Source organism: Phoca vitulina, unplaced genomic scaffold, assembly GCF_004348235.1.
Source record: "Phoca vitulina isolate PV1807 unplaced genomic scaffold, GSC_HSeal_1.0 scaffold1, whole genome shotgun sequence".
Taxonomy (NCBI): Eukaryota; Metazoa; Chordata; class Mammalia; order Carnivora; family Phocidae; genus Phoca; species Phoca vitulina.
Window position 1 is genome coordinate 60,206,818 of NW_022589704.1, and position 26,050 is coordinate 60,232,867.

General features: G+C 39.2%; 1 protein-coding gene across 5 annotated transcripts in view; it reads left to right on the forward strand.

The window, feature by feature from the left end:
• METTL8 (methyltransferase like 8) overlaps window positions 1-24,430 on the forward strand; it is a 94,486-nt gene extending 70,056 nt beyond the window's left edge. For 4 of the 5 annotated variants that reach the window (XM_032408282.1, XM_032408296.1, XM_032408289.1 and 1 more), the window contains 7 exons: window positions 345-715; window positions 2,655-2,704; window positions 7,237-7,300; window positions 8,950-9,089; window positions 12,923-13,029; window positions 13,151-13,216; window positions 14,140-15,600. In XM_032408282.1, coding sequence (XP_032264173.1) covers window positions 345-715; window positions 2,655-2,704; window positions 7,237-7,300; window positions 8,950-9,089; window positions 12,923-13,029; window positions 13,151-13,216; window positions 14,140-14,330 — 989 coding nt within the window. In that variant the 3' untranslated portion in view covers window positions 14,331-15,600. Of the gene's footprint in view, window positions 1-344; window positions 716-2,654; window positions 2,705-7,236; window positions 7,301-8,949; window positions 9,090-12,922; window positions 13,030-13,150; window positions 13,217-14,139; window positions 15,601-22,131 lie in introns of those variants that run through there. The other variant, XM_032408310.1, reaches the window with a different exon arrangement.
• The last annotated feature ends 1,620 nt before the right edge of the window (window positions 24,431-26,050 follow it).

Genomic DNA, 26,050 nt, shown 5'->3' on the forward strand with positions numbered 1-26,050 from the left:
AGATTTAGACTATAGAAAGTAGTTTGCATTGATTATATTCCTCACAAAAATTTATTGGCCAAACTATAAGGCAGAAGCAGATTTATGGGAATAAGATCTAATACCCCACACATTAACACATTTTGAGAGAATCAATACCTGTAAGAGGCAAAAAAAAAAAAAAAAAAGAAATCAGATAAATAACTCTAATTTAATAAAATTATTCAATAGTAAATGTAATTGTTATAAATGATGTCTGTAATATATTTAACAGCATTTATCAAATATATTTAGTTATTAAAATAGTAACTAATAGTAAACATAATTCATAGTAAAATCTTTTTTTTTCCTCTTTTTTTTTTTAGTTAAGTATGAGAATGAAGCTAGTAAATATTGGGACACATTTTATAAGATTCATAAGAATAAGTTTTTCAAGGATCGTAATTGGCTGTTGAGGGAATTTCCTGAAATTATTCCAGTTGATCAAAAAACTGAACAGAAGTTGCAAGAATTATCATGGGATCCTGCAAAAACTAGTGCTGCTGATGGTTTCTCAAGAACACGCTGCCCTCCTGTGCCTGAAGAAAAAAATCATAATCAGAAAAGGTGTGGCTCATCAGACAGGCAAAGCCAAGCGGGATCGCAGTTTTCCAGCCTAGACTCTGAAGAACACAGAAAAGGACCTCTGAAAACAGAATTGTTTCCCGGGAGCAACGCCACTTTCAGAATTCTAGAGGTCCTGTCCGGCCAGGGCACAGATGGGAGGGGGCAAATAACTTTGAAATGTACATTCCATATGACTTTATGAAAATGATCAAATCTAACTAAATAAGTGTTCTGTATACTTCTGTGCATAAAAAATATTTGAGGGACGCATGTCTATCATCAGGTTCTAAGTTTGGGTTTTAATTTTTTTTAATTTGTGTTCATATCTAACTTGAAGGCAGTTTTAAAGATTTTATTTATTTATTTGACAGAAACACAGCGAGAGAGGGAACACAGCAGAGGGAGTGGGAGCAGGGAGCCCGATGCGGGGCTCAGTCCCAGGACCCTGGGATCATGACCTGAGTGGAAGGCAGATGCTTAACCCACTGAGCCACCCAGGCACCCCTTGAAGGCCGTTTTAAATACCAATAGAGTTTTGGCCTTAATTTCTATCTCTTTCTGTTATTAACCTGTTTTAAGTGAAATAGAAATAAATGAGATATGTAATTAGCTGTGATCCAGTGTAGACCTTGACTTTCTATTTTTAAAAGTAAATCTCTTCCTCCTGGTTATAAAGGTAATATATATTGATTAGAGAGTTTGCTAAGGAGTAGATAAAAGAAAATTATCTACCACACACAAGGGAGTTAACCACGCTTAACATTTTACTGACTTTTCCCCTTTTGTTTATACTGTTTTATACAGTTGAGCTACACTGTACCTGTATTTTGGGGTTTTGCTTTGTTTCTATTTAACATTATAACATAAGCAACATAAGCAGTTTTTTCTATCTTAAAAATTCTCTATAAATATTTTCATGGTTGCAAAATATTTTTCTACAGAAAGTACTTTAATTCTGCTCATCTATCTTTACAATACTAGGCTTTTAAATTGTTTTCAGGTTTTCTACAGAAAATATCTTTGGGTATAGACCTTTCTGTGTTTTCTTTTATTATCTTGGGTTAGATTTACTAGCTCATAATTTATTTTAAAAATTTAATGCCCTTAAAATATATTGCCAAATCACTTTCTAAGAAATTTTATTAATACCAATTCATGGCAATATATGTCTGTTTCATCATACCCTCATTGGTTAGAATATTCCTATTTTAGGGGCACCTGGGTGGCTCAGTTGGTTAAGTGTCTGCTTTCAGCTCAGGTCATGATCCCAGGGTCCTGGGATCGAGTCCCCCATTGGGCTCCCTGCTCAGTGGGGAGCCTGCTTCTCCCTTTCCCTCTACCCCTGCCCCCGCTCTTGCTCTCACCGTCTCTCTCTCAAATAAATAAAATCTTTTAAAAATATATTCTTTTTTAAGTGCTTTCCTCTTTGACAGATGAAAATTATACCTCATTTTAATTTGCATTTCTTTGATTGTTAACTAGGTCACATAGTTCTTCAAATGCTTAGAAGCTATTTGCACTTCTTTTGTACTCTTATTTCCTTTGCTTATTTATCTGTTATTTTTTTTTAACTACTCTACCCTTTTACCGGATTTATTGCTAATTTTTTTACATTGTGTTGGTCACCTTTTAATTTGGTTTGAATTTTGGTGTGTAAAAATTTTAAATGTTTCCATAGTTAAATTTGTCAGTATTCTTCTTCTGACTTATTCCATTGCTTTTGAGTTTAGAAAACCCTCCGACACCTAAGGGGCATGTGGGTGGCTCAGTCGGTTAAGCATCTGTTTCGGCTCAGGTCATGATCCCAGGGTCCTGGATTGAACCCCATGTCCCTGCTCAGCAAGGAGCCTGTTTCTCCCTCTCCCTCTGCCCCTCCCCCTCTTTGTGCTCTCTCTCTCACTCTGTCAAATAAATAAATAAAATCTTTTAAAAAAAAGAAAAAGAAAACCCTCCAGTGCCTACAGATCCAGTACATTTTTTCTAGTTTTTTTTAAATAAAAAAATCTAACATTGATGAGGAAAATTTAACCTTGTTTTCATGATGCTTGTTTATTCTTTTGATTTTTTAGGTTGGCTGTGGTGCTGGAAATAGTGTTTTTCCAATTTTGAACACTTTACGGTGAGTTTTAGTTTTACCTTGCAAAATTTTACATATGTATGGGACGTTAAGAAATTCTGGAAAAATGTCACGTATATGCCAGTAGTATTCTTGTTCGCATATAAACAATGACTTAAACAAATTTCAAAAGAATTGTCTTAGTCTTAGTGTCTAATTTTATGTGAACTAGGAATTACTCTGAAAAGAGTGTTTCACAGCCGTGGGTTGAAGTAATTTTTAAGCTTGTGTGTGCATGGATGAGAGAATAAGAAAAGAGCAAGAGACTTGACCCCCTTCCACTCAGCTGTGAATTGCTAAACAGATCTATTTGCTCCCCCGGGTATGGAGGTGCCATTTTACACTCAGAGAATTGAATTTAAAGCTTATACTTTAACCCTCATTTTATTTTGTCATCACTTCTGGAGCCACACCCAGTGTAAGGCCTTCCTTTGTCAAATGATTGTCTCCAGACTTGAAATTGTTTAGAGCTAACAGCAACTAACCCAAAGACAAAAAAACAGACATAGATGATAGGGACAGAGGTGTTCTCCTGATGCGTCCTTCCTGTTCACCACCTCACGTATATGTTGTAGTATCTCTGTGATGAAGACGACACTCCTCACAAAGCTTTTTCTAGCACGTTTTACCAATGGCTGGTCTTTTTTTTTTTTTTTAAGTTTACACCATAGCTTTCACATTATTTTTCCATTATAAAATTGACATGAGCGCATTGCAGAACATTTCCATTAGAGGAGAGGGGGGTGAGAATCACCCATCATCCCCATCATCCTAACATAGCTGCTGTCAGCACATTTGTTATAATCCCTTTCAGTCTTTTCTCTGTGTGTATTTTGAATTTTAATGATGCTATTTTTTTAGCTTTTCCTTGTGAAAATGTAAAAGCATTCAGAAAAGTAAAGAGTAATACAGTGAATTCCCATATACCCACCACCTCAATTTAACAGTTAACACAATGCCAACATCATGACACTTTATTTTTAAATACTTATGATGTAACTCCAAAAAAATCAGTACATTCTTCATTACTATTCTAAGCCTAACATATAAATAGTAATTCCCTAATACCATTAGATTACCAGTTAAAGAGGCCAGGCAGAAGTGATGGTGGCAAATTTGCAGTCCTGAATGACCTTTCTCTTTTTGTATTTATTTTCTTTGTTTTCCCTTTCCCCCATTTCTGGGCCAATATTTCCTGCTCTTTTATACCACATACCCAGTTTCCTTCACCCCAGTAACCTCTGAGCTTACAATACACATAAATTTACTACTGTGGCAATTGATAATATGTTACTTTATGATCCATCTCAAGGTATTATTTAGCATATCATTTCTTTAAGTCTTGTCTCTCCAACCACTGCGTGTGTTCCTTGAAGTAAAAAGCATATTTTACCAGAATCTGATTTTCCAGGTAGCCTAACAGTGTAATACAGATATTTAGAGCTCAATAGATAGTGACTAATGTCTCTGAATTCCCACTTGTTAGTTCTGTTTTTCCCTCTTTACTTCTCCCTCCAACGAATAATTGCATGCACTTACTTCCTCACTCCCTGATACTTCCTCACTCCCTGATACGTCTCGGCTCTGTTTTTTTTTTTTAATCATTGTAGCTTGATAACCTAAGATAATTAACTCATCTTTAAAAGGCAACCAGTGATTAGCCTTCCAAAGGGAGAATTAGACCTTTTTTCCCACCTAAGAAATTATGTTGTATTACTTTTGGAGAGTATAGGATTAATGTCTTACATTTTCTGAATATTTTACCAGAATTAGACCTCTGGAATTGAGAGGTCATATCATTCTCCAAGGATCATTTAATGCTTAAACCCCCTGCCAAGAGAGTGCTTTGTGGTATGGTGGTAGTAGTGATATTTACACCTGCTTGCTGGGAGAAGGGCCAGGGCAGTCAGCTGATTTTACAGAAAAGTTCTGGAAAGTCATTGGGTGGTCACAAGACTTCAACTTGGGCTGCTGTTGTAGTGGGAATTCAATATCAGAGGTCATGCTGCCATCCTGGTAGGACACGTGGCAGATGGCACAGGCTTTCCTTTAGCTGCTAGACTGTTCTATATCTTGTGGGTGTTCAGTAACCACTGCCCAAAGGTTGACTGCATACCTTTTATAATGAGCTAGATGTGCCAGTGTCCAGAAAAGCATTTTGAGTTATATGGAAGTTTTTAATAGAATCATGATAAGTTCTTAAGTTTTTAAGTTCCTAGAAGGCAGAGGCAGCTCTTCCTATAATAATAATAATAATAATAATAATAATAATAATAGCAACAGCAACAACAATTATAATAATGACTAACATTTATTAGGTGTTTACTCTGAGTTAGGCACCTTTCTGGAAACTTATATGAATCCCTTCAATCTTCACAATGACCTTAAATGTCATATTTATCTCTGCTTTATAGATGAGGAAATGGAGTTACAGAGAAATTAAGTAACTATTCCAAGATCATATAACTGAGTGGTAAAGCCAGGATTCAAACCATAGGCAGTTTGGTTCCAGAGCCCTTGCCCTTAGCCATCATATCACATAGGGCTATATGCATCTGAGTTCTTCCTGAGAAAATTTCAAACACATGTGACCACCCAGCAAGTTAGGGGTCACAAATATATGGATTTCGTAGGGAACAGTAGGGCTATAGGCTACAATAAAGCACTGTTTTTTTATATGGGACAGATGGAAAAGACAAGCAGTGCAAGTCATAACCAAATCTTATTCACCATATTTTAACTGATCTTAAATTGAATGCAAATCCCCAATGCCGCAGAATGAATGTGTTATACATGAATGTAGTATCCATCAATGGGTAGCATTTAAGAGTATAATCTGTGCCTGGGTGAGATTTTATTTGTGGAATACATATTTGTGCTTGTATTTCATATTTATTTAGTAGTCCTCCTTGCTTGAAATATCTCCTGAATCAAATTAGAAGTCCTAATTATGTGTTTCAAGGCCTACTTGTATATCCTGCGACATACTGGTTTGAGCTCTCGGGATCAACTCTGCTTCTTATCCCTGGCATATATCTCCCATCTCTAAGCCCTTATACCATTTACCCTTCTCCCCACTCAGCAATGCTATTTCCCCCCCCTTCAAAATTCTTAGGAACTCTGCCCTATCCACAACCTTAATAGAAGCTATATAAAACCAGTCATGTCCTCAACTAGGCTATAAAACCCGCAAGAGCTAGGACCATAGTTATAATTATTGTTTAATGACATACCAATCTCTTTCTGCAATTCAGACATGGTATTAAGTAACATGATGCCTGGATTATTTGATACCAGCATACGAGGGATAATCAGGAAGGGTACTGGCCCACAAAATTCAAAGTATATGCGTGCCCATGAGTAACCAGGGTCCAGACATTGTTACTGAATTTCAGGTAAAGGCCAAATAGAACTTGTCTAAGTTCAGTGGAGGCCAATTAAAACTACTCAAGACCTTCATATGGGTAAACATCACCTGCCAAAAAATGACTGACTTTATTTACATTTGTAAATAAAATAACTGAGTCTTAGAGAAGTTAAGTCAACTTCACAGAGTTAATAAGTGGCAAATTCAGGATTTAAACGCAGGTCTATTTGGCTCCAAAATCTATACTCTTACTATTTTACTAGACAATTTCATTTACTACCTTGTATTCTAATTCTTGGTATATACATGAGGCTTAATAAATGTTTGATCATAACTTGAGAAGATAACTAAGAATTAATATATTAGTGTTTTATTCTTTTTTAGAAGTTGTATTTACATGCTATTAAAATATACAAATGTTTTTTTTGAGATTTTGAAACAGTTCTAATAATTTTATTTTGTTATGTTAGTCACCATACATTACATCATTAGTTTTTGATGTAGTGTTCCATGATTCATTGTTTGCATATAACACCCAGTACTCCTTCAATACGTGCCCTCCTTAATACCCATCACCGGGCTAACCCATCTCCCCAGCCCCTTATATATATGTTTCTGTTCCATTAGGGGCATCAGAGCCTCTCTGAGAGGCCCAAGAACCAAATGAGTTATACACATAGAAGGGGGACTGAAGCACCAAGGACACAGGGGTCTGAGAGTCCTTGCACAGGGGTAGAACTTGACTAAGCTGTGAGGAGCTACAGGCCTGCTGGCTGAAGGCACAGAAGAAAGTGTGGGGAGGTGGGGGGTAGCAGGAGGAAGATGGAGCAGTGATGATGGATGGCTTTGGAGGTTTCCCAGGTGAAAGTGTGATGGGATGTAAGGGCAAGTAGGCTCACATAATGGAGAACTTCAAAGCCAGGACAGGAATTTGAAAGTTACCCTGTAATTAATGGCAAGTATTTGAGGCAGTGCTATTTCAGAAGCAACGTGAAGGCACCTACACACCATTATAGAGAACAATATCTAAAAAGAAACAACAAGCCAGCTGTCATCCAAAATTCTATTAGAGAAATACTTTTTTACAAGTTCAAGCCTACAGTTTCCTTTCTTCTATAATCTGAGCATAGATGAACTCTAGATTTAAATACTGTTTCCATTTTCATAGGAATGCTCCAGAGTCCTTTCTTTATTGTTGTGATTTTGCTTCCGGAGCTGTGGAGCTAGTAAAGGTATGCCTCATATTTTCTTTAAAGAGAGCCAGGTAAGGATCTAATTTGTTGTTGCTGATGTGGTATTTTTGAAATGTTTCAAATATTATCTGTGGCCATTTTTAACTGAGCTTTTACTCTTTCTCGGAATCATACCATCAGCTGATGCCTAAGATATCACCCTAAAATGATAGTTGTTTTGAATTTAAAATAAAGTTGAAGGTACTGGTCCTAGAAAGGTCAGCAACTCCTACAAGGTGATATATATATTTTTTTTTTGAGGGAGGGGAGGGAAAGAGGGAGAGGGAGAGAGAATCTTTTTTTTTTTTTTAAGATTTATTTATGTATTAGAGAGAGAGCATGCACACAAGCTGGAGGAGGGGAGAGAGAGGGAGAGAATCTCAAGCAGACTCCCCACTGAGCGTGAAACCCAGCGTGGGGCTCAGTCTCACAACCCTGAGATCATGACCTGAGCTGAAACTAAGAGTCAGACACTCAACCAACTGAGCCACCCAGGCGCCTCGGGAGAGAGAATCTTAAGCAGGCTCCCTGCCCAGTGTGGAGCCTGACACAGGGCTTGATCTCAGGATGGGGCTTGATCTGAGGACCCTGAGAGCATGACCTGAACTGAAACCAAGAGTCGGACATTTAACCAACTGAGCCACCTAGGCGCCCCCTACAAGGTGATCTTATTCATATTTATATCCCTAGAGCCCTATGCATAGTCTGACACATAGGAGGCGCTCATTAAATTAAAAATCTTGAAGTTAAAAAAATTTGAGAAGGCATATGATACAAATGTAAACTGTCCTAGACCGTTGGGAAAGCAGTGGGGAGCCTGGACTTGTTTGACCAATCCCCAAAAGCTAGTAAACATTCCCTTAGCAAAAAGTATTTTTAGGAGATGGAAAAGGAATGGAAATTCTGCTAACAGAAATGTATAGTCAGTACATGGAACTTAATTTCTGATATTAAGAGTAATAGTTATTCATGGTAGACATTTTCTAAAATACTGAAAAGCCTAAACAGGAAGATAAAATTGACCTATAATCATACTTGCTAGAGTCCTATGGTGAATCGAGGTTAGTATTTTGGTATATATCCTTCTGGTGTTGTTTTGTATGTGTGTGTGTGTGTGTGTGTGTCTAGTTTTTTTAAATAACAGCTTTATTGAGATACAGTTCACATACCATGGAATTCACCATTTTAATGTATACAATTCAGTGATTTTAGTATATTTACAGAGTTGTGCTGTCATTACCATTATCTAATTTTTGATTATGTAGTAGAGGATATTTGTATTTTAAGCCGAAGGAGGTGTGGCACAAGCAGTGGGAGAGAGAGCTAAGGACCATCTCAGTGCCTCTGAAGTAACATAGGGTAGACTTCCAACAATGCTGCCTACTGACTCAAAGGCCTGCCCTACGCCTCTTTTTAAACTAAAGAGGGATTGTGAAGAATATTTGTTATCGAGTCCAAGTGCAAGACTTAATTTTTTATGGCAGCTTCAAATAAGCTAACAGAATACTGAATCTGAAATAAAGTGCATTCAGATTTACAGAGGAAAGGCACTAGGGAGAAATATAAAGTTTGACCTTTTTATTTTAAGGAAAATGCTAGAATTCAGCTAACTGCTTTTTTTTTTTCTTTTTATTCCTTTATCATGATAGTTGCACTCATCCTACAGAGCAGCCCAGTGTTGTGCCTTTGTCCATGACGTCTGTGATGAGGGCTTACCCTACCCTTTTCCAGATGGGATCCTGGATGTCATTCTCCTTGTCTTTGTGCTCTCTTCCATTCATCCTGACAGGTAACCGAAGACAAAAGGGCAAAGCAAATGTGTAAAGCTCCTTTATCAATCGTGGTTTTCAGAACTATCAAAAAAAAAAAAAAAGTGACAGTTCTTAAATTTATGATTTAGTGAACTACACAGTGTAGAACATGCAGCCTTTTAAATGCAGTTTTTCCTTTCTTCAGACTTGGAGAAAGAAACTGGTCAAACTGCTTCATTAGCTTTCTATCACTGTCAGTGAGAAGTGAGCATATTCTGGCAAGACACATACCTATTAAAAGTGACAGTGCTTCAAGGAAATTACAAATTCAGAACAGCCTAATAGACTCCCAAGAGGGAAATTGTACTTGGTGATCAGAAACAAACATCTTTGATTTAGCATCTTACTGAATGTTCGTGAAGAGGTAGGCTGTGAATCTGGTTTCACACCGGTCTGTCGACAGGCTTTAAAAATTTTGTTCTAAAGAAGTCCTCCAGGGAAGTAGGGTACTCAAGATTTGCCAGATTAACCTTGGACCTTTATAATCTAAGATTGGCTAGTGCCATCATTTAAATATTTATGCTTTAAATTTTTTGTTCACACAATGTTTTGAAACAGTCAACATGTCCAGAGAGGAAGCAGAAAGAGATATTACCAGCCGTTAAAATAAAATAATCACTTCTGTTAAAATTTTGCCACCTCATATGTATTAAGGCACACGTGTGGTGTCAAGAGTTGTGCATTTATTTGTAAGTTTTCTTAAAATTGGTTTTTCTGCTGTGGTAGTAGATTCAGCCCCCGGAAAGTTCCTCTGCTGCTAGGTACAGACTTGACATCAACCAGTCTTTGTTTGAGGAGTGTGACCCTTTCCCAAAGAAGCTGAGTTAACGTGTGCTTTTTCCTTTGCAATTACAAACTCACTAGGACCCTTTACAGTCCTTTTACTTCTCATTTAGAGAAGAGCACTTTGATTGCTTGTTGAAAGACAAATTAAATTTCCAAATAAATCTGAATGAAACATATTTTTGCACCTGGTGAGAGATATCACATTCCATGAAGCTACCTTTTCCTCCCAGTTTCTATAATCTATGTCTTTGTGCTAATCTGTTTAGAATATTGGCATCATTCAGGTACTGGTAGAGAGATGTCATCTATGTATTTTGTTTCATAGTTAAAATAATGAATAGTTAAAAGGATGGAGTAGGTGGATAGAGAACAAGATTTTCTATTTTACACCTATAACAGGAAATGTTTAAATTCCAAATAAGACCACAAAAACACTACTTGAAATTAGTTTAGATAATGTATTTTCTCATGATTTGAACTGAATGTTAAAAAGAAGGGGAAGCAGATGTCTTGGAAAGATTACTGTTACCCTACAGTATGTTCATTCTATTTATTTATTATAAAATAAATTCAGATGTATCATGTCCTTAGCCACTTTCTTACCTATATGGAAATAATCTAAAACTAAGATGAATGAGTAGAAGGAAGGCAACAGTAAGTGAAAAGACAGTATCTTTAGGGTCATTTGGGACTGTGGTGGCATATTCAGCCCCATGAAAGTTTTAGAAAAGTGGCTTCTTGCCAGCTTGGAAAATCCATGCACAAATGAATGGTGAGCAGTTCTGCTAGACCTTGAGTCTGGGAGACCCAGCTTAAATGGGAATAAACCATAAGAAGAGCTAACTGTCCTTATCACTGAAATAAAAGAAAGTACAATATGTTTACCACAGATCCAAGCATAGTGTAGGCAATCAATATAATACTCCTTTTTTTAATCTCTTCTCTTCCTTTTCCTCACCCTCCATCTAGAGGTAGATGAGGATAGCAGAGTTGGCCCACGTCAAAGAAAGAAAAGGGGCCCTCTCGCATTCTTGTCTTGTCCATCTCCCCCAGCCCATGCCCACCTGCAGTCCTCAGGACTCTGGAACTTGGCACTGAGCCAAGCAAGATGGGCTGATGAAGAAAAGCAGCTCCTCACCCTTGCCTTTACCTACAACCCCAGATGTTAAAGGATAGTTGGGAAGAAAGGATTTGCAGAGGGAGATGGCTGCATTTTGGCTCTTTGTTTTTCTGCATTTATGTTTCATATTTGTTTTAGTAGTAATTGCAGAAAGATATTTTTCTCTGTACATAAGACATTTATCCTGAAAGTGAATATTTTAAGGTTTAGATATGGTTTTCTTTAATTGCCAAAGCCCAAGACCATAAACATAGTGTGAAAATAACCTCTAACAAAATAAACAAGGAAAAATACTTTTCTTTTTTTCCCTTTCATGTACTTATGTTCCAGTTTTTTAAGAGAGCATTTCATTTAATTATGCTACCTCTTTCTGTTATATTTCTATCTTGTTTTCATAGTTACTTTCATTTTCTCACTATCTACTTCCTTCATAACCTGACATAAATCTGGCTTTTCACTCCTTAATTCCACTGAACAGTGTTTTCATTGGAAGGCATTTACAGATTATCTGATGCAAACTCCTCATTTTTAAAATAAGAAAATCTAGAAGCTTTAAGTAACGTGGATAAAGCAGAGATGGCAAGGACTCAGCACACGGGCTGCCATTTACCATTCTCTGCTCAGGGCAGACACTCATAACTGATTTTGTACCCTGATTGTCATTCCTGGTGAGCTCTGTAAGCAGCCAATGTCAGTCACTCGGCATTGATATGAGATCTGAAATCTTTGCCATCTCTGACCCATAATCGCACATAAGACCATGAACATTTAACCAAAAACATTAAGTCAAGAGCAGTCACAAGGGGTCGTATTTGATTGGGAGCCAGATGAAAAGAATAAATAATAAAAGAAAGAAAGTAAAGGCTTCCCAGTATTCTTGAGCTGGGGCTTGGAGTGTGACTAGAATTTAAATAGGCAGAAAGTGAGAAGGAGAGAATTCTTTGAGGGGAAACCACGTGAACAAAGGCGTGGACTGCTTCAGAGCCTAGCATGTAACAGTTTGGCCAGAGCTGATGCTTCACATTAGGACGTGGTGGGAAAGATGTTGGAGAGATTGAGGCCAGTTGTAAGAGATCTTAAGGGCCCAACTAAGAAATTGAGATTTTATCCTATGGATTAAAGTCATGAACATTTTTGAGCAAAGGGATGATTTGACAAAACCATCATTTTAAGCAGAATAACTCCTCACTGATAATACAGGAAGAATTAACAGGGGGAATAATAAAGCATGTTAGGAAGTATTCTGTTCCCAGGCCTAAGGAGGTAGCAATTTGTATTAAAGGACTACCAAAGGGAAACAAAAAGGAGACAAAAGGTCAGTTTAAACGAAAAAGACCTAGAATTGGATGACCAGATGGTTGTGGAGAGGCTAATGAAAGAGGAGGAAAAGAAAAGGGGTTAAGGATATCTCTGAGGTGTAACACTTCAGTGAATGATGGTACCTTTGAACTAAATAAAGGAGAAGGAGCTAGTTTTGGAGGAAACATGATCTCTGTTTAGATAAGTGCAATTTGGGATGGCTACACCATATTTTTTATCTTGCAAGGAAAAGGAAGCGACTTTGGCGTTTATCTGCCTTGGAACTACTGTAACTTGATATAAATACCAGGAACCATCTCTGTAGTTTTGCAGTACAGCTTTGACATCATATATCAAGCTCTGCAAAGACATCACTCTGGTCATTTGGGTGATGACTTAATACTCTAGGTCTTTTGAATCCGAGCCTTTAGCAAGTTTTGGTATTCTTTTTCCTTTCTGTACAAAGTGTTTTTGGTTTTGTTGCCCTTATGTTTGTGGTGAGACTTTTTTGGCCCCATAGAGCTTTCCTTATTTTGTCTTTAAGAAAGTTAAATGTGGCATGTAAAACAAGATTTCTGCAGACAGTATCTTGCTTTGTTCTCAAAGGATGCAAGGCGTCGTAAACCGACTGTCCAACTTACTGAAACCTGGAGGAATGCTGTTATTTCGGGACTATGGAAGATATGATAAGACTCAGCTTCGTTTTAAAAGGGGTATATTCAGTTTGGAATTCTTTTCATGTGTTTTAAAGAATGCTTTGTTTATATTTTATGTCAAGTTTTTGTTTTGTTTTAAGGAATACTAAGTTTCTCTGATCACAATTATGTTTTTTAGGGCATTGCTTATCTGAAAATTTTTATGTTCGAGGAGATGGTACCAGAGCATATTTCTTTACAAAAGGTATGCTTATCTCTAAGGGAAAATAATTAGCTGTAAAAACTCTCTTTGGGGGGCGCCTGGGTGGCTCAGTCGTTAAGCGTCTGCCTTCAGCTCAGGTCATGATCCCGGGGTCCTGGGATTAAACCCCGCATTGGGCTCCCTGCTCTGCGGGAAGCCTGCTTCTCCCTCTCCCACTCCCCCTGCTTGTGTTCCCTCTCTCGCTGTGTCTCTCTCTGTCAAATAAATAAAATCTTAAAACAAAACAAAACAAAACAAAACTCTCTTTGGTTACTCTGTAACCACACTGTAACTGTTCTATGTGAAAGCTTGAAAATGACCTTTTTGTCTTTTAATCTTTTTCCAGTTGAAACTGCTTTAAAGAATCACTTGTTTCATCCTTATGCCCAAATGAAGGTGTAGTCTGTTCCATTTGGGAAGTATGGTTAGCCCAGATATGAAAAAAAAATGATGACATGCCACAGCCAGAGGAGGGAATTTGATGTTAAGAGTCCATAGAAAATTACTTACCTCTTGTCAATTCCTCATTTTTAAAAAAGCATTTAAAATGAATTCTGCATTCAAGGATTTTCTCCAAACTTATGTGAGTACTTTTATAATGTGCCATTTGGGGTCTCTGCAAACCAACAAAAACTCAGAACAGAGGGCACCTTTCAAAATATTGAAATCTGCACCCAGTAGTATTGTATATCCGTTTATGCCTGCTATAGTAAGCTGTTTATACTTGGTGTATTTCTGTGAAGTAGAAGAAGTCCACTTGGTTTCACAGGTTTCCTTAACCAATTTGTACTAGGGAGTTTCTTGGTATAAGTGAAATTTAGATGGTCAGTCATTCCATTAATATTCCATTGTCCCTGACTGTCCTCCTCTCCCCCACCACCGTGCCCCTGTCACATATACACTTGATTGCCATTTTTGTCTCACAGGGGAAGTCCACAATATGTTCTGCAAGGCTGGGTTAGACGAGAAGCAAAATCTGGTTGATCGTCGATTACAAGTGAATAGGAAAAAACAAGTGAAAATGCACCGAGTGTGGGTTCAAGGCAAATTCCAGAAACCATTATACTCGACTCAAAAAACCTCTAAATTGGTATTTTCACTCCTTTCTCATGGCTGAATTATGTACTATGTTAAGGTACAAACCAGAGGATTACACTGTACAAAGACTTCCGTAGATCTTTCATTTTTGAAAGGACAATCAGAAGAAAAGAGAATTTGTATATCCTGCTATTTATCATAGGTGAGCTCTTTTGTTTAAGCACTCGTAAATGATTTGGAAAAGTGTACCATATTCTGTGTTTTCAAAGCTTAATATGCTCAAGCTTGTTTGGGTTTATTATGTCTAACCATTTTGTTTGTACTTTGAATTTTATAAGCTTTCAATTAAATTACTGATATAAGTCAGATGATTCTGAGAAACCATACCCTGCCATTTTTTAGAAGTGCAAAAAAACCACTTGTTTATGCGTTAGTCTAACACAGTTAAACTCTCTTCCTCTCTTATCTGATACCAGGGAGGGAGCACTCCTTGTTTCCCTGGCAAGTCACAAGGCCTAGGTGAATTGTTTGTGTTCTTGTTGTCTGTTTTCCCCAAAACTCTTTTTTTTTTTTAATTCAGAGACTAATGTCTGAAATAGAATTTTAGTTTCTCTTTCCTTTCCTAAAATTGGGGAAGTATGACCCATGCTAAGATTATTTTCAGGCTATTCTTAGGTGTACAAGTTGTTGTAAGCTCCCTTTAAGACAACTGTTATACCCAAGACAATTCTTATTGCCACCTTGCCTCAAAAAGGATATAAGTTGGCTTGCAAATTGCACTTTGTAAAAGTGGAGTTTCTGAGATTGGTTTTCCATTTGTTATACAACATATACCGAGTACTTACATTGTGCTAAATTATATGGACTAATACAGTAAATACAGACCCAGCCCTGTCTTCAGAGAGCATAGATAGGATCTGGCTGGCAAAGCAAAATGTGCACATCCCAAGCCTCTAAATCACAATCTCAGATAATATATAAGCAGGTACTCAAATAGGGAACTTATTAGCTAGCACACTTTGGTTATGAGCCACAGAAATCTGGAAGAAATGGACAATCTCTTAAAGGACCACCACTGGAAAAATTCAGTTCCCACTGTTTTTCCGTTTTGAATTCACGTAAAATTCCGTTTTCTGGAAGAATGTGATTGGTCCAACTTGGGTCATGGATTCATCTCTTGACAGTTTGGGGCAGGGCAGCTTCATTGACGGTGCCACCTGAATGTATGGAGTCGAGGAAAGTTCCTCAAAGGAAAATAAAAGACACTGTTACCAGAAAAAGAGAGGAGGGTTGCTGCCCGGTCACAAACAGCAGGAGCAATAGTGGTTCCAAAGAGAGAGAAAGATTAGCTGGTGGGAAGGAAGGGGGGAGCATCAGGTTCTGGGGGGCGGTGGGTGTCAGGCTAGTCCTTGATGGGGAGAAGACAAGTGTGTTTGGTGTGGGCCGTTCCTGATGATGAATCATGGAGAAAAGATGGGGTGGGGAGTCAGCTGCCAGACAGCCTTGAATAGAGGGCACATTGGGTTCTAATTCTCTAGTCTGGAGCAATCTGAGGTTGTATCCTACCCATGGCATGTTATAAATATATTTAGAGAGATTGAGGCATCCTATGTGGAATGGAATGCAGTGAGGTCAGATATCGGGGCAAGGAAGACCACATAAAGATTTTTTGCATACACTTGCCTTGGTAGCAATTCCTCAGAAGTACAATATCAAGGTTTCGGTTTACATGGCATCAGTCAATAAATGCAGAAGTTAAAATGTGCCTGAGACTCTTCACTAAGTTGTATTTCATAATTAAAGTGTACATTTAAAAGCCAAACTAGTCACGAAAGTATAACATACAACAAGGGCAGTTAGATAAGTTAATGTTGCTATGGGAACCCCAGCAGATCTTCTTGTGTCTCAATTTAAAAATCATGGCCTAAGGTGATTTTAAAAACAACAGAAGGTAAAATTGTTCTCTAACTCTCACACATGTAAATTGTACTCTCTCTCAGTCCTAAATAGCAGATTCAAGCCAGGCTTTTGACTGGCACAGTAAAATTCAGCTTTGTGTCTTTCTATAACGTATTATAGCATGTAGTTAACCTTTAGAAACTTCAAAAATACATCACCCAAATTTGGACTGTGAGACACAAACTGGGCTCTTTTGGGCTCTGTCTAGCATAGACCTCCAATGCCACATGGCTGCTCGGTTAGGGCCATTTCTACCAGTGTCTTCTACTTGTCTGGTCAGTCTTTCTCTTGCTTAGCCCACCTAAATCAGCCCCCTACTTAAAGTTTGCTGCTAGACAAAATATAGATTTTTGGCAGAGAGGGGGGAAAAAAGGAGAGAAAGCCCTGATTTGGAATATTGCCTATTGATATTAAAAAATCATGAAGTGTTGCAAATGTATCTGCTTGGGTATTAGTTTAAAATATTTGATAGCTGCATAAAATTCTAATTTTTTCCTCATGAACATAAAGCTAGGACCCGTTAGTTAGGCAGAGTTTAAGATTTAAAAATTCATCTTCTGAGGGAGCTGAATTTCAAAAGGACCATTTTCTTTCTAACAGAAAAAGATGTTCCTTCGTCTTCTTACGACACAGAAACAATGAAATACTCTATATTAAAAACGCACCCTCCATTTTTCTCCACTTCTAAAAATTCACTTTTGAGCATTTTCCAAATGTAAAAACTCTCACACATGAAGAACTGTTTCAGAAGTTTGTAAGAAAGTCAAGGTAACAGTTTCTATCATTAAAAGTTTTGCATTCAGTATGACACATTTATCGTATTGAAACACCCAGTTAATGTTGACTTCTCAGAAATTATTTGCTTTGCTTGACTCATTTCCATATGCTTTGTCTCTAAATTATGAACACATCAAGGTTTCTACCATTCTGCAATCTAAATAGTTACTATACTCTAGTTAGTATGTGAAAACTCACCCATATTTATTTAGACTGCTAAACTTCAGGTAGATTAAATTCTTGCCCCCAGACTCCTATCCCGTATTTCTATGGTTTTCCAACTCCTCAAAGCCAAGTTCTGAAGCCTGAATATATCGCTCGTGGTTACTTCTAATTGGTTTTAATGTTTATTATGCTCCTCACAAGTGCAGATAACTTCACATTTGCATCACTAATAGACCTCTTTCAGAGCCTCCGCTGCTCCTGCTTCCTGCCTCCATTAGTCATCAGTAGACGACAAGTTGGCTGGGTATTCCCCCCCTCCCCGACTTGTGAAAGTGCCTTGTAAATTCTAAAGCACTGAATATATGTGAGGTATTGTTATTAATACCAACATCTACAGTCTACAAGGCAGCATACAGAGTATTCCAGCAACAGAAACTTTTTCAGTGGTTTTATGAGACCCTGTGAGAAAGACAGTAAGATATGGTGGAAAAGTATTGCCTCAGAGTCAAACAGAAAGTATGGGTCTTGGTTCCTTGTGAACCACTTAGCTACTCTTAATTTAGCAACCAGTGCTGAGTCTTTTATATACAATATTTTTATATATTACATTATTACTTCATTTAATCTTCAAACTCCTATGACTTCATTTCTATTCAGACCATTTAACAGATGAGACTGGGGCTCTGAGATTTGGGGTAACTTGCCCAGGATGTCACCGCCAATCCGTGGTGGAGCCACAGTTTGGATCCACAACTGTCTGATTCCAAAACCTCTAGTCTCATCAGCGCACTTTTAATCGATAGCTCACATGATGCTGGGAAAGCTGCTGGAGAAGAAAAAGAGCTCCTGAATCAAGCAGAGAATTATAGCAATGGGTAGGAGTTTGGATGAGACAGTCTACAAGGTGACAGCTCATTCTAGATCCAGTGATTCTATGAAATAAGTACGTTGCACTTGTCCACAGTTAACAAACTGGGAAGGAAAAGAAGGAAAGGAACCGAGAGGAATGACAAAGAAAAGCTTTCAATCAGTTCTTTTCAGCATTCTGCATATGTTTACTTCTGCTCCCACCCCACCCCCTTCAGGCTTCCACTTGGCTCCCCTCCGAGCGAGCGAGCGAGCGAGCGAGCCAGCTAGCGGAGCACCCATCGCTTGCATACTCCTCACTTACAGAAAAAAAAAAAAAAAGCAGTCTGAAAAAGCCCTTAAAATGTCTTCCAAGGGATTCGGCTTTAGTATAATGTAAAAGATGTGAATTCGGGGATTGTCAGTAATAAAATATGAGTGAAAACATCTTTATTTTAAAACATTGTATGTACATTAATGCCACATAAATGCCAATTCAAGCATAAAATGTTGAGCATTTCTTGGAATATGGTTTGGGATTTGAGAGGCACAAAGGTACCTGCAAGATGGCTTTGGTGTTGTTATAAATATAAATAGAAGTAAAATAACAGTTGCATCTTCATTTATAATGAATCTTATATTGTGGCTTCAAAGCTACAGAGGAAAGTGGATGCCAAAATCTGTCTTTCATTAACATATGCCTTACATGACAGGGAAGAGGTGTTGAAGACAAAATTACTTTTCCCTCTGAGTATGAATCAGCAACATGCAGTAACGAGTAATAACAGTTCTGTGTATGAGTGCCTGCAGAAGGTAAGAAAAACAGCCTCAAATTGAAAATGCAAGTGCACCTGCTGGAGAGGCCCAGGAGGCTGCAGAGCACAGCCCCCTTGAGCACCCTCCTGAAGTGTCTCCGAGCACAGTGACCCCAACTCTGGCAAGCCATGCTGGCTTGAGATGAACGGAACACATTAAAACCTCCAGATGGTCAGAGAGAGCCCACCCTCAGCTGCCCTTGGGGCTACAAGGCACTACTTGTTCAAGAGTTTAAAACAGCTGCTTTGGATTCTGTAGCGCATGTGGTTTCACAACCACTTAACCTTTAGTAAGGAACAGCTAGAGGCAGGTGAATGAATAAAAATACACGTTAACATTTCATAAGGAGGAAAAAAAAATCAATACTCGAGGAACTCATGGACTTCAAATAGTCACAAATAGCGTCCAGTTAGCTGTGTCCCTGGCTTCCCAGGGATTTGCGTCTTTATCTTTGATTTTCTCCAGCAGATAGGCACTAAGTTGAGCCTGGGCCCCAGAAAATATATGCTTTTCTATCAGATGTTGCCTACCAAGTCAAGTGAGCCATTGATAGCCTCCTAAAAAGCCCCCAAGCATCATCTCCCCAGCTTGGGCTGATGGGTTTGGTCCAGGGAAACTATGAGTTTTGTTACGCTTATACAAATTCTATGGCAGTTCTTTCATTCTATTGCTCCTTTATGTGACACTTCCTAGCTCATTGAAGAAAAAGCAAAAATGAATTTTCTTTCTCAGTTAATCTTTATGTATTGATGATTATTGGTTCTTTCAAAATCATTGAGGAATGGCACTCACCCTTCAAGTCTTTAAGCCTTTCTCATTGGGAAAAAGAGCTAAAACTCTGTGACTTCATAAAATTAATGATGAGATGCCGTTGAGTAATTTGCATTGGTTTTGGGGGGTTTGTAAATGCTATGTATTTAACCCAGGCAACACTATGCAGTTGCTGCCTCATTTCTCTTACCTTTCTCCCAAGGGTGACTTGCCTTCCACCTGAGGCTGTCCTACTCAACAGAATGTTTGGCCTAAAGAATCTGATAGCTCTCCATACATCTTTAGTTATGTCCCAGTCCCTCAGGTGAGCTGAGACCGCGTCCCCTCAAGCAGCATTTGGAACTCGCACTGAAAATCACCTGAAAGAGAATGACTGAAATTGCCTGCATCACATGCTGCATTGAAGCAAGGAAATTTCTGTCTCCAAGGATAATTGCTTTTCTCATTGCTCATATTTCTTCCTCCACAGCCCTCATTTATTTTAATGTATATATTCTACTTTGACTCTCTAGAAGGTATTTTTAAAGTTTTTTAAAAATCCAAATGAAAGATGAAATTCAGGATCCAGAAAAGTATTTATTCTATTTATCCTTTCCATGAATGTATTCTTAATCAACCGGTCTGATTATCTCTTCATTTGCAGCTTTGTTTCCTAATAGAACACTTGGGCTCTGGAGATTAGCGAGACAAAGCTTCATTATAACCATCCTTGTTTTACTCCCATTTCTTATATGGTTTCTCATCCTAACTCACTCTCCAGGTGCTTCTTTCTCTTGCCAAATAGTGCAAGGAAACACTTTTGCAGATCTTTTGTTTACTTTGGAAAAAACACTGATCCAGTCTTTCCCATTTGGGAGTGCTGCTCATTTCCTGACTGGCCTTTAAAGTTTGGCTCAGTAGCAACTTGGGGATTTGTTTTCTACCCAGAGTGGAAGGAGTTGGGTGCCCAGCAGCCCCATGCTGGAATGAGAATTAAGTTCTGCTCATTCCCTGGATAAGCAAGCTGATGTTTTCCTCATAGTTTTTTTTTTCTTTCCCCATTCCTCAAAGTTTTAATGTTTAGTCATTTAGCTTTAACTTTTTAAAAGGCATTTTAATAGGGTTATCTCTCCTCCAAGTGCTGGCAGAAGCTGATCATGTACACAGGGGAACTCTCAAGAATAATGAATTCCCTGTTTGCTGGGTTCTACCTACAATACAGTGTGCTGCGTACCACGCGGCCGGCTTGCCCCTGCTCCAAATCCACTGCCACTTGCCTGGCCTGGTCTAGAAGGACCTGCTACACCAAAAGAATTTGGCTTGTGCTACCTCACTAGGTCCCCAAGACTGCTGAGTTAATGAAGTTTTGGTTATTACCCAGTTGAACATTTTCTTATTTCATGTAAGTTTTATAAATTTTTTTGTGCTTTCTTCTCTTGGGCACATTTACATTAAATTTCATTCTAGTTATGCAACTGTGTCTATACTTAATTATGTTTGTATATGAGTAGAAGTTACTTTCTGTTCATCCTACCTTGGGGAATTTATTCATAGTTTCTTATGAGGTCAGTAGCTTTCCAAAGAGGCGGGCTTTCTAAACCAGAAGCCTATACTTTTCTATATTCATGCATTTTTACATTAAAATGTATGTTTGGACTAGCAAAGTTTGTTTTTTGTTTGTTTTTTTTTAAGATTTTTATTCATTTATTTGAGAGAGTGTGAGCGAGAGAGAGAGAGAGCGAGCATGAGCGAGGGGGGCGGGGGGGGGGGGGGAGATGGAAGGGGGAGAAGCAGAGGGAGAGGGAGAAGCAGACTCCCCGCTGAGCAGGGAGCCCAACGCCACACTACCCAATGCAAAGTGGCACTTGATCCCCAGGACCCTGGGATCATGTCCTGAGCCAAGGCAGATGCTTAACAGATTGAGCTACCCAGGTGCCCCTGGACTAGCAAAGTTGAATGATAAAAATAAAAACACTGACAAAGATCTTAACTACTTTCTTTAAGGACTTAATCTGTAATATAAAGTAATATCACAAATATAATACCTTATTTGGGGGTGGGGAAAATACAGACAAAGATAAAGCTATTGGCATAGACAAGGTCTAGTTGAGGAGGCATACTGCTGTCAGTATTGGTGACAAAGAATCTAGGGTCAGTCATCCCTCCAGCTCAGCCAGGCATAGATAGTCACCATAAGGAAGGGCTAAAAGAAAAAGCAAGCCACATTTTGGCTTAGAGAAGGTAGGCAGTGTTCACAGGCAGATTAGCCAGAAACTGCTCCAGTGACCCAAAGAAAAATGCAAGGTCAGAGAGAATTGTAGCAAGAGTGACTTGTAACTGAATCTCAGAGAAATGGACTGTAAGCTTTAATGCCCGCTGGCCTAGCTCAGGAAGAGCCAAAGAAAGAGCCCTAACTGGGCCTTGGAAATGGGAAGGCTGCAGAGGCCATGAGCTTTTCTCTGTTTACCTGAAGTGTACCATAGAAATGGCTGGTAAGACATTTTGTTCTTGATACTTTTTAGAAGAGCAAAGACTCACTTTGATCTGATTCTTCCTTTTGATTCCAGAGCCCTTGTGTTTTCCATCATGATGTGTCAAAAAGTGTGTGTTTATTGATCTTCAAAAACCTGGAAAGATGAGACACAACTTTAGGAGAAACATACCCAGAGGAGTACAGGCAGAAAGGGGCATTGACTGAGCCAGAAGATTGCCCTCCTTCACCAGTGTGGCAGAGGAAGGTCTGGCTTCTACTTGGCAGAAGGTACAGATTAGGTATCAATATAGTGTTGTCACCAAGTGAGTGATTCATGATCTGTGATCCTCTGCAAGAAGATTAATGGAAGGCAAGTGAAGAATACAGGCTAGCATAGCCTGAGACAAGGCTTCAATGTACAATCTCTGCCATTTGGTGAGGTTTGAGAGAGGCCCAAACTGTAAACCAGCTGAGAGAAGCTGATACTGGAGAAAATGGCTCAGGGGACATGGGAACAATTGCCTTCCTACTACTGAATCCAAGAATCAAGACCCACAGCTGAACAGCCACAGGACTCTGCTCCTGGGGGTCGGCCCCTGCATAGCCTTGTACAGAGTCGCCAGTTTCCAAGAGAAAGTGAAGGAGGACTGGGTTAAACGTGCCTGATTCATTTCCCAAATTCACTTTCTATGAGGCACTTCTCCTAGGAATGAAGAGAGCAGGACTAAAGAGACCAGGTGGGTCCCTCCACATGACAAGAAACAACAGGAGTGGGCAATTACCTAAACCTTTTATAAGTGCTCAGTCAACCCATGCCACGTTTACTGGGGCTGGAGCAATGTGGAGTGGACTCTCCTATGCTCTTTGTGACTTGCTGAGTAGTCTGCTTAGAGAGAGAGGCCAGCAGTAGTTTTTCAGCATTTACCTAGAAGCGCCTGGGGTCCATAAGCCTCTGCCTCAGCGATGGATGGAATCTTCAGGGTATGCACTGACACATGTAGATGGTTGGAATCCTGGGGACTAAAGTCAAAGGGAGTTTCCAAAGGTATTTCCAGTGACTTATTCTGGGAACCTTACCATATTTAAATCTTTACTAGACTGCTAAATAAATGGCCGGGAGGTCTAGCAACTCTGCCAAGCACCATCTCTACATTCACTTGCATAACGAATACTGGCTCTAGACCAACACTTCTCAAACTACCTGAGGTAAAGGACCAGTTGTTGCTTTTTGTTTTGTTTTGCACATTTGCAACCTGTCATAGACCAATGCTTTACAAAGATGAATTACTAGAAAAAAAAGATGTCCTCCGATTGCTGGCATTGTGTTTCCTGGTGTCTGCCCTCTCTCCAGCAATCTCTTCTGATGATCTCCCAGGCAGCCAGTGCATACCAGCTGCATGTCAGGCCCTGCTCGAGGTTTGGAAATGAAGGGATGAGCAGGAAAAAATAAAGATGGGCAATATACAAGCCCAAGGTTTTTATTAGATTCAACAGATGTTAATTTATTTGGTTACTCTACTTACCTTGTCACGGGCTGGGAATGAAACAGACCAGCACCGGCCCACAGCCCACACCTTGAGCTGCCCGACTCTAGACCACAGGGAGACTAAAACTCCACATCACAGTATTCGATCAGCTTCACCTCCTGAACCCTATGGTCTTTCTTCACTATGGGGCATCCACTGCTAGGACTGGGCTCTTGCACCTAGAAAATGCTTAGTCCAGGTGCTCCGTGCTGTTCCTGGTACCTTTTCACGTACTTGGCTGTGTGAAGCACACAAAACCACACCACATCACCCTGCTCTCACCAGGATTCCTGGTGGTTATTTTTCCTTTTACTTGTTCACTTTTTTCAAAATGATTTTTTTCTGAATATGTGAATAGGTGCTTAATAGTTTCTAGGCTGATTTAAAATGGAAAGGGAGATGATTCTATTCTTTTATTAAAGTCAAAACTTGTGATTTTTTTCCCCATTGAATGGTATTTTTAAGACTGAGTTGATGCCAGACTCAAAGAACCCGGAGAACTTGGGGAAAGGCCAGAGACAGATAAAAGATTATTAGTAGTTTGTTTATAAAGGCCATGATTAGAAGCTGAAGAAAATGTGTTACTTTACCCTAGAAGAAGAACACACCGAAGATGAGAATGGTAGCTCCCAGGTAGAAACAGGCAAACAGGGTTCTCAGAGAAGAAACATGGGACCCATTTAGATATAAATCCTAGCTTTGCTGTTGTTGGTTGTGTAACCTTAAGCAAAATACTTAACATCTCTGAGCCTCAGTGTCCTCAACTATAAACTGGAGATGATACTGCTCACCTGAAGATTGTTGCAAGGACAAAATACAAAGCACATCAAATGTGAGGCATGGTGCCTGGAGATGTTTGGTGCTTAACAAGTGGTAATTATTTAATCTATCACTAATAGATTATTTTATTTTTTACAAAGGATGATCAAGTCTGTCTCTTTTTGGGGGGGGGATGGACTCCTCCTGCAGTATAAATAATTTAAATTAGCCATAAGAAACTTCCTAACTATGAAGAGTTGAGGGGTTTTTTTGTTTTGTTTTGTTTTAAGATTTATTTATTTATTTTTAGGGGGAAGAGAGAGAGAGAGAGCACACATGCACATGAGCCAGGAGAGGGAGAGAGGGAGAGAATCTCAAGCAGACTCCTCACTGAGTACAGAGCCCAATGCAGGGCTCAGTCTCATGACACTGAGATTATGACCTGAGCCGAAACTAAGAGTTGGACGCTCAACTGACCTAGCCACTCAGGCATCCCAAGAATTGAGTTTTTTTTTAATTTCAGAAAGTCATTGCTATTTCCTTGGCTTATGTTCAGTTCTGTTCAAACATTTATTAAGCATCCACTGTGTGCCAGAAGCTGTGCGGGACACTGACAGTGCTAGAGTGAATAAGACTTGGTCCTTGCTCCTTGGATGCCTGCAACGTAGGATGGATGCCCATTTATCTGAAATGTGGTATCTCCCACTTGAATTGACTGGTTCAGCTGGCCACTTACTTAAACCTCTTGGCTCCATTGGCCAGCATTGCCACAGTCTACTGTACTGTATCCATTGGCATCCTCATTTTTGAGACCCTTTCCAAGGCCCTCCGTGAACAAATCTAGTCATGTGCTACCCAGTGAAAGCCAAACAAAGCATGTGAAACAAGTCCTCAAGATGCAGCCCCTGTACCTATGCCCTCTGGTGTCCAAGGTCACTTCTAATAATGCTACCGCTACACAGACCACCTCCTTCACAGCATTTAGGGCTTCCACTCACAATGCCTCTCAGGACCATTCCGCATCACCACAATCCATCTAACTGGTCACAACTGAGATGAAATCTGGGCTGCCTTCAAGAGATCTAAAAGACTCTAATAGTGCTACAAAGCTCTACTCCTTGCCCATGCTCCATTCACCGGAGTTGGTCATCCAAACTGGGAACCTGATCTGGCTTACCTCTTGTAACATTTGTCACCTGAACCTCACATAATCTCAAAAACTTGTCCTTGTGGAGCCCAGAAATAAACCTCACATATATGGTCAAAAGACTTTTTGAAAGGATACCAACACCAGGTCACCTAGGTGGCTCAGTCAGTTGAGCATCTCACTCTTGATTTCAGCTCAGGTTGCGAATTCGGGGTCATGATCTCAGGGTTGTGGGATCGAGCCCCACTTGGAGCCCAGCATAGGGCTCCACACTCAGCGGGGAGTCTGCTTCTCTCCTTCTCCCTCTTCCTCTGCCCCTCCCCCTGCTCCCATGCTCTCTCTCTTTCTCTCTCTCTCTCAAATAGGTAAATAAATCTTAAAAAAAAAAAAAAAAGGATACCAACACCGATAGGGAAAGGACAATCTTCTCAACAAATTGTGTTGGGAAAACAATATCCACCTGCAAAATAATTAAGTTGGACCCTTACTTTACAAAACATAAAGAACTCAAAATGGATTAAAAAACCTAAATGTAAGACCTAAAACTATGAAACTCTTAAAAGAAAACACAGGAGCAAACA